The sequence below is a fragment of the Melozone crissalis genome, unplaced genomic scaffold (assembly GCF_028551555.1).
Source record: "Melozone crissalis strain CALT ecotype California unplaced genomic scaffold, PUWL_Pcris_2 ptg000027l_1, whole genome shotgun sequence".
In the NCBI taxonomy this organism is placed as follows: Eukaryota; Metazoa; Chordata; class Aves; order Passeriformes; family Passerellidae; genus Melozone; species Melozone crissalis.
In genome coordinates this window covers 35,293,661-35,303,023 of record NW_026535805.1, presented here as the reverse complement: position 1 = coordinate 35,303,023, position 9,363 = coordinate 35,293,661, and the positions used below count along the sequence as shown (strand labels likewise).

The 9,363-nt window shown below is 44.3% G+C and overlaps 1 protein-coding gene across 1 annotated transcript; it reads right to left on the bottom strand.

Annotated features, from left to right (window-relative positions):
* Positions 1-2,237: 2,237 nt before the first annotated feature.
* Positions 2,238-7,354, bottom strand: DYNLT1 (dynein light chain Tctex-type 1). The gene is made up of 5 exons (XM_054279997.1): positions 7,254-7,354; positions 4,530-4,571; positions 3,239-3,362; positions 2,941-3,018; positions 2,238-2,647 (listed from the first exon to the last, which is right to left on the bottom strand). Exons 1-5 carry the CDS (start codon positions 7,278-7,280, stop codon positions 2,577-2,579), a joined length of 342 nt encoding a protein of 113 aa, XP_054135972.1. The 5' UTR covers positions 7,281-7,354; the 3' UTR covers positions 2,238-2,576.
* Between the last annotated feature and the right edge of the window lie 2,009 nt (positions 7,355-9,363).

The following is a 9,363-nucleotide window of genomic DNA, read 5'->3' as shown; positions in this document are numbered from 1 at the left end:
CAGCAGCAGTTAATCCTGGAGCCATTTCCTTAGGTTATAGTTAAGACAGGTCAGACTGCTCTGTGGCAGTGACAGTAAAAGGCTTCCCCCTTCCTCCTCCTCCCCTGCAGACTGGCACTGCCATGCCCCCCATTTCTGCAGCTGTAATCATATGAAGAGCCACGGCAATAAGCAAGTGACAGCAGAGACTGACTGTGTAATTACCTTGAATGCTCCATCCACAGTTTGGGTTTATTTTTTTTAAGGCAAATTAATTACCTAGAGCCAGGACTCTGCCAGCTTATCACCCAAATGCTTTACTTTGGCTGGAAAAAGTGCTTAAAACTAAGGAAATGAAAATTTAAAAATCAGTTACTGCAGAACACCAAAACATGCAATTTTAAAGAAGAGCACTGTTTGAAGCATGGGAGTAGAAACCAACACCCAAAATTCCACAGCCTCTAACCCCCTTCCTGTAGTCCTAGAACTTACATTGGAAGTACTGATTATTGCTCACATTTAAAACCATCTATAAAACTGTATCTGCTTTTCTGTAATGCAACTCCTGTTTTAATGCAACAGGGGTTTCTCCTCCCATGCAGCCTTTACACTGACAGGCATCTCAAACATTTCTTGGGGTTTTTTTGCAGCTCAGCATATGCACAAAAAACACCAAAAGCTCAAGGGATTTGCTATTCTTAACATGAACAAAGGACAAGGAATGTCTGGATGGCTTGACCAAGAAGCAAATAAACACTCCAAGTGCACAAAACTGTTTAAGTGTAAAGAAATAATTCAGTAGGTACTACACTGCCAGCATCATTCTGGCATGATGGAAAGGAGAAAAAGTATCCAAGCATCCAGATGAAAAACTTCCTTAGCAACTCAAGAGAGCAAAGATTTATTCTTTTCATAACAAGTTTCTCTCTGACCCTGATGACTGTTTTAGGCTTGTTATTCCATCTGCTTTTAATATTTTCTTTTTACAGGTGTTGTATCATTTCTGACTGAAGACTGGATCTGCACTAAAGCTCTCTTACAGCAACGTGAGGGATGTGCTCCTCAGGCTAAGGTATATACATACACACTGTGTACAGCCTGTAGCACTCACTAGACATATGTGAACAGAATGAAGTGGCTTGTCATGAAGGAGATGCTTTTACAAAGCTCTCAGCAGAATGGAATGTCAGCAGAAATACAGAAGCTTTACAGCATTATTAGAAGTCTCATGCACCAAGCCCAAAGTTGCTGATACATTCACCTGTTTTGTTCTTCTGACAGCAGATATGGATTGGGAGTAAGAGGGTCAAAACCTTGCCTAGCACAGGGCTTTGCACAGTCTGACTACACTGAGCAGAGTTAGCACAGAGCACATAACACTATGGCAAACAAATCCTCTCCTGCCATTTGAATTTGTAGTATTACATCTCTCCAGACTATGGAATCTGCTGTATTAGCAACCATCTCTCTCTTAAACAGCTCTAGCTGAGAGCCAGATTCTGAACTCATTAGACAGGGCTTCCTACAAAGAAGCAAATCACAGATTGCTCAAACTGACTCCAGCCCAAGGATGCTCTCCCACATGGCTCTGTAACTCTTTCAGCTTCATTAGCAGTGAGCTACTGCTTGCAGAAGCAGCACAGCTGTTGGTACAGGTTTTCTGAAGTTCATAGTATGCTCCCATTTCTTTAATTAGCTGACAAAACATTACCCAAGCCTATGCTGAACACTTATTTACTTATTCTTCTGCAACTTTACTCTAGAAGGCATGAGACCGACTTACTCACATGTTATTTAGTCACATCGCCTCAAGGCAGCTTTTTCCCCTTTCAGAAAGGATCACACTTCATCAGCTACCAGAACTCATCACCCTCACTATCAGCAAAATTGACAGGGTCTGTAGTAAGTCAGTTCAAGACCTACTTAACACATGTAACTGACTGCAGAAGTGAATGATTACCCAGGTACAGCTTGCTGAGCACTTCCAGAATGGGAAAAAATTTCTTACCTGTCTTTGTTCAATGAAGGTAGTTCTTGTTCCATGCTCTAAATACCATACAAAAAGATTAAACAGGTCCCAAAAAAGCCAAATTACTTTTTGATAAACATTTTCTTGCAGCTTTGTAGTGACTTTGGCAAAATTATGAAAGTGCTTTGCACTGTGGTATGTACCTTGACTATCTTGAAGAGAATTGAAAAAACTGAAACCTTTCCCCCCAATAACAAAAGATCTAAGTTTAAATGAATCACACCAATGGTTATGAATTTCAATAATTTAATGCTAACCAAAAGTACAAAGTTGAAAGTCAGTGTCTCATTTATATTGGTCTAAGAAAAGAAATGTAGAGAAAGTGTTTATACTGCAGCAGATTTCAGTATTAGCACCTTGAAGAGAAGTTTTTAAGTGATAAAAAAGTATAGAAAACACTGGTATGGTACTAGGTACAAACATAAAACAGGTAACAGCATGTTTTCAAATTTCTACCTTTGAAGAAAAGTTACTAAAAAAATGCCTTAAAAACAATTTCAGGTATTCACAGTTTGAGTGGAGATGGAATCAAGTGCTGGAATAGAAAAGAGAAGAATGAACAAGGCAATTATAATGCAAGTCCAAAGGCACTGACAATACAGTACATGGTCTTATTCTCCCATCTCACAGTGCAGGTTCCTGCAAATACAAAAATAAGGGTTTCAGAAACAGAACTAAGTTGAAGTGATTACATGCATGCCCCTATATGCATTTTTATGCTTGTTTCCTTTAAGAATCTTAATAATGAAGCTTTCACAACAGCCAAGCATTTCATCTACAGCCCAGTTAGCATCACAGCCAAATGGAAAAAGTACCCAACAGTATGCTATTACTCCAAAACTACAGACTTGGGGGGGGGAAGCATGCTGCCTAGTCTTAACGAGACTGGCATTGAGCTGCTAGTTGGAAAATCCAAGAGTTGTTTTCCTCACCATCACTGGAGTTGTCCCAGAAGCAAGAGCTTGCTGTATGTAGCCCAGCACCATTCTTTTGCATAATCACACAGGTCACTGTTAGTGAGTAGAGAAGTTTTGATTAATTTCTCACACACGTTAATTACATTTAGCTCCATTTTTGCTCAGCTCAGCACACACATACACATACACAAGCAAACATGTATGCTTGTGAGCAGTTTACAGACAAGGCTCTCCCTAAGATCTTTCCCCACCCCCTGCCTACATGTGCATGTGACTGTGCCAGCTTTCAGAGAAAAGGGGCAGCTGAGCTCACCGATGTACTTGAAGGGCTTCCCCAGCTTTGTGAGCTGGCTCAGGGTTTGTTCCACCACGCTCGTTGTCCACTGGTTCACTTTGCTGTGCTGGTAGGCGTTGCCACCGATAGCGCCCTCTATGGCCTGCGGGGGACGAGCAGGTGAGGGAGCTGCACCGCTGGCAACTGCAGGGCACGCATTGACCCTTCCCAACATGGACCCATACCCACAGAAAAATCCCAAATACTGCTGCTCCACACTGGCTCTTGGAAGTGTTTTCAATTATTATAAACATGCAGGTCAGAGTCTGAGCCAGGCATAGGAGAAATCATCATAGATCCCACCCTCTGTTCATTTTGTGATATCTAAGATTATTTGTAAAGTCCCACAGCCATAGTTATGAAAAGAGCCCTACATTTAAACAGTCCTGAAGAGAATTAAAAAAGGCACAGTTCATCCACACATATTCTTCTATGGAAATTAATTCCAGTTTTAGAGCAGAATCATTTCTGGGAAACAAACCCCCAGACTAAAACAGAAGACCCATGTAGTTGCTGGTTACTAACAGAGCATAAGCCTCCAGCCAAATAATCCATTTTACGTATGAGGATAGTTCCCCTTTTAAGATATAAATAAAAGTACACTATACCTACATGCTTTTCATTGGCACATTTTTTCATCACAGAGATTATTTTAAAAATAACCATAAAACTGAATTCAGAAGAGACAGGAATATGTATTAAAGCATGTGTATTCAATTTACAGAGTTTGACCAAAATAGTTATTTCACAGCAACAGAAAGACTGCACTAGTCTACAAGAGGAATTTCAAATCCTGCTAGAAATTTTCTAGACAGAAAATTCATGTTTCTTAGCAACAAGAATGTTCAATCATTCCAAACAAACAAGAATTCACTCTGGAGAAAAGCCTCTTGAAAGAACACAGTAACACGCATATGCAGACAGTCTACAAAAAACTCCTCTATTTTACTAAAACATAAAATCTATTTCTACAGCATTTAACATAAAACATCCCCCTAGAAATTCTAATAGGAGTGCACTGCAACCAGAGAGGAGTGTATGAAATGACTTTAAATGTCTCTTGGATTTGTAACATATATCACAGCTAAAGCTTGGTATCATTTCCACTGAGGTCCATACACTGGTTAAATCCACAGTTACCTGCACTTTGACAGCAACCTATCCAGGAATCTACTACATATCAGTTATCACATTTTACTGAATGTCTTTTGGTACACATCATACAACATATCAAATTTCCACACCAAAAAAGTGAAAATGTTTAAATTACCTCTTTAATGATGCTGCTGACTTCATCAACAAGAAAGGCAGCCTACAAAAGAGAAAGAAGAATTTTAAATAATGAGGGGACACATTCTTCTGTTTATGATGTTTGAGCTCTGTTAAGAACATGCTCTGGAAATTTAATTTATCCTTGTCAGATTTCTGGCAAGTCAGAAGATACCAAGTCTGCCTTCATTTGCATATATATGTACTCTAGCTCCTTCAGCCCAGTCAAGTTCTTAGAAAAGTAATGAAAAGTAAGAGATGAACTGATATTGGCTGGCCTTTTGAGTCAAGAAAGCTTTCAAATTTTAACTTGGAGACATTTGAAAATGACAAGTATGGCACTTGTGTTCACATCTATTCCCCTTTCCCAACAGGCAGTAATGTTCTCACATCACAGTGGGCTCACAGAGGAGCCTCAGCTGGCAGCTAAACAGAACCGACATCTCCGGGGCACCGGTGTGGGCAGGATCTCAGTTCAGAGCTGAAGGAAAAACTGTCCTGACAGGCTCAGCCTAGGGTAGGAAAGCTGCTCCTTGGAAACCAAAGGGGAAATGTAGCTCACTGCACCCTCAGCCTTCAGGGAGCAGAGATTAAGCACGTGGGATCAGACAGCAAAGTCCCCAGCATTTTACTGATCTTCAGACTACCACCCATAGGGTTAGTGGTTTGTGTGCTCTTGTTGTATTCCCTCTGCTCCTGCTGCCTCCCGTGTCCGGGGGGAGGACAAGCAGCCACTCACAGGGCCAGGGAGCAGTGGCTGCTCACAGCCCACCCTGCCACTGCTGGGGTCTCACAGCCTCACCTCACAAACCAGCACTAAAGAACAGCACTAAAGCCAAACTGATTGATTCCAGAAGACCCAGTGAGAATGTAACTATGAACCTAACCAGGTGTAAAATGTAGATGGATTTTCACTGGGAGGTCAGTCAGCTTCCCCAGCTGACAGAAACAAACAACACTGTAATTCAGGATGCAGTTACACCAGTCTAGCCAGCTTCAATGACACGTGATATTCAGAAAGATGAGAGAAGTTGGTCATTCTCCACGACAGAAGGAACAGCACACCCTGGGAGACAAGCTGGGCAGTTCCTTTTCTGTACCCATCTAGAAGTACAATTCAACTTTTTAAAAAGCTTTTATGTGCTGTGGCTAATTGCTTTTTATTTTCAGCATCTTGACTTGCATTTAATTTGAACACGCCTCATTTATTTTCATGGTATACTGCATTTTACAGGTGCTTACATTTTAAGGTGCACCAGTGCATTTAACCAAGTGAGAGCTACAATTATCAAAAAACACTCTCTCCCACAGAGCTTAAGAATATGCATGGCAGACATGCTATGCTGGCAGACATGAAGACTCCTGTCAAGCAAGATGATAAACCACATACAGTTTTCTTCTTCACAAAATCTGCTCAGAAATACCAGAGTGAGTACAAACATGGTTCACACCAAAGTAAAATGACCTAAATCCAACCCAAGTTCTCAAAGGTATTCTGAAATCTAATTTGTACTGAAATAATAGAGAGATCTGAGAATTCACTTCTAGGGCTGATGTCACTTTTCAACCATCTTCCTTTCTTGGAATGACAAAAATGAACATAAATTTCTGATATCCAGATTTGGGATATATGTGCTGTAACTGGACTATGAAATAACACACCACTACCCGTTTTATAATTATGTCATGTTTTAATAAGAAAATTTTAATAATAAAATATTTCCTTATGTCATCTTTTAATAAGATGACATAAAAAATTTTGTATTAAAAAATGAGGAAAGAATCGGTTACTTTGCAGTTTCCCTGCCCTACCTCTCTGGCACAAAGCAAGCAGCCAATGTTTCCAACACCTTGTTTAAAAAGGGTGCTCCCAAGCAACACATGCAAACTGCACAGCAGTACTATAGCCTATAATAATTCTAAAGACCTTTTTGTAAACAGCAGTAAGAATTATGTTCAAGCATGTTAATTATATATTTAAAAAAACCCCAGTCTGTGACTGAAACACAGGCCAGGCCCTGGACGAGGCTTTTAGAACAGGACAAGCCTGACACACCTTGGCCCCTCTCGCTGCTTCGCTATTGTGTCACACCGCGGCTGTTTGATAGTGCAGCAGCTCAGTGACCCTGTCCCTGAGCTCAGTGACACTGTCCCTCTGCAAAAGCAGCACTGGCTGCTTCCTCCTTAGCGGGGGGACATCGGGGGGTCACTTGGCATGATAATAGATTGAGACCCTTGATTTATCCCACTCGGTATCTTGTGAATGGGGTGTGAGCTCCTCCAGTGTGCCCGTAACACGCAGACGAGAGGCTGGACTCGTGTTTCCGCACAGAAACAGCCTGGCCGAGTTCTGCCCGGCCCGAACAGCACCGGCCGCCCTCCCAGCACGGCGCTCGGCTGCTCCTGCGGGGCCAGCCCGAGGCCACCACACCCCTCACGCCTTTCCCCCGAGGGACCGCAGCAGCAGGGGTAGAAGCCGGAGTGGAGGTGCCCAGGGAACACCCGGACAGGGGCCGGCTCCCGGGGGCGGCAGAACAAAGGCCGGGCCCGTCTGCCGCCGGTGCCGGGACACGCGGCTCCACCCTGGGGGAGGACGACAGGGATGGCGGCGGGAGACGCCGAGGGGTGGGACCCGGGGCGGACGGGCACCGCCTGAGACCCTCCGCTGGCCCTGAAAGGAGACGCCAGGCGGGAAGCTGCGCTCCGCCTGCTCCCCATGCCGTACCTCCTCTGCCGCCTGGAACTCGTCCATCTTCCCGGCAGAACCCCTCACGCCGCCACCGACCCCGGCACCGGCACTGCACCGCCCCCGCGCCGCTGCGCCCCTCGCCGGCCGCCGCCCGCACTGCGCCTGCGCACCAGCGCCCGCCGCCGCTGGGCTCGGCCCGGCGCCCGCCAAGATGGCGCCGTTGCCACAGCGACGGCGGCCGGGAGTCGGGCGGGAGATGGCGCTCGGCGGGGCGGCTGTGCTGCTGTCACACGTCCCAGAGCCTGTGGCTGAGAGAGGCAGGGGGCCGCTTGTCACCGCTGTGCTTTTCGTACCGATAGCTTGGCATTCGTGTTCAGCCATCCGAGAGGTCCTTCCCTGGGAAGTCTCCCTGAGTGATCCTCATCTGCTCCCCAAGGAGGGAAGGAGGATCTGCTTCTTGTTTCTGGAAACAGCTGAAAAAGAAGGCCTAGGTCACAAACCGAAAAAATTAAAAAGTAGAAAAATTCCCGCTGTCTTTTCATTATATTCCATTTCCCTGCCCAGCCAGCGGGAAATGACAGGGCAGCTTTGGTGGGCATCCGACATCCAGACAGGGTCAGCCCACCACAGAAAAATACCTGAATTCTTAGAGTTCTAAGCATATCACATGATTTTTAGCAGACACAGCAAGAGCCAGGAGAATGAAATTAAAGGGCACCCTTGTCACAGTTTCTGGATGTTGTGGGTGTGTGGTGTTTACAGGTTGCCCGAATCAGTGATGCTCCCAGCCCCTGAGAGCTGCTCCGGGCAGTGGGAGAGGCTGGTCAGGCTCAGAGGGGCCTGCATGAACTGCAGAATGAGCCTGGATGGAGGAAGAAATAACTTACTGCAGAGAAGTGCAAAGGGCTGTATGGAGGCTGGAATAACCAGCTCTACAAGTGCAGGTTCAACTCACTCAGTAGCTGTTCCATAGGCATGTGGAGTAGGGAGGTGTTTAGGTACAATTTATCTCAATTTCTCATATGGTGCTGTTTTAAAAAAACATGGGAAAAAATTTAAAAAGAGGACATAGAGCCTGGAAGCAGTATTCCTATTGCCCTCTCTGCAGTAAGGCTGCACAAGGAATACCGTGTCCAGTTTTGGGCGTTGTATTTCAAGAAGGTTGAGGGAGTTACAGCTCCTGACTGAGCAGTTTTGGTCCAGTCTCCAGTCCTTTGTCAGGCTCTGCCTGCTGTTTTTCCTGAAAAAGGAGACCCTGACCAGCCACCTGACTTTGGGGCTCTGTGGTCCCCCTATGGGCAGCAGCAGCTCGCTCGCTCCGGAGGGATGCAGTGGGAGTGCGGCTGAGTGCTGAGCACATCCTCAGCCCCATTCCAAGTCTTGTGCTTGCTGCTTGCAAAAAACAGAGACAAAAAGTGAGGACTATGGGAAGAGTGAACAAATGGTATTTGTTTGAACCAAAGCATAAATGGCTGTATATTTGGGTATATCCCTAGCATGTATAAAATACTGCAGCAGTTTTCCAGGTCCAGGGATGAGAGGGAAAATTACAAGGACTTAAATATATGGCAATTAAGGCTTTGATTAAATATTAGGGGGAAGCTGGTAGTAGGGCTAATATTCCACAGTCTGGATTTAGGATACAGTTAATCTGTCACTGGGGGTAGTTAGAATCCTCAGGTTGCTTTTGGTGTCTCATTCAGTTCAACTTTTGCCTAAAATTAAGGCCCAAATTATCCAAATATGGTGCATATGTGCGTAGCTCTATGCCCCCACTAACATCTGCTTTCTCTTCCATGATGCAGTTGAAGAGGGTAATTAAACTTGACATACACAGGTGGAAATGTTTGAACCTATTTAGCTTGAAGAGGTTATAAAAATGCAGGCTCTTCAACTTTGCCATGTGAGTAGAATTGCTGTGCTTTGTTTCATTTTAACTAGAAATCACATCTCTTAAAACACCCAAAACAGTTAAGAAGGGCTTCTGTATCATATGCACAGTTTGATAGAGCCAGGAAGAAGAAAGGAGCTTCAGCTGTAAGAATAACTTCTTTTTTTTCCTCCAGACTTAGAAATAATTGGTAGGTAATTTTGAACTTCATTACTCACACTTTATTCTGTGATAGACTTGACTTAAGATGTCCAA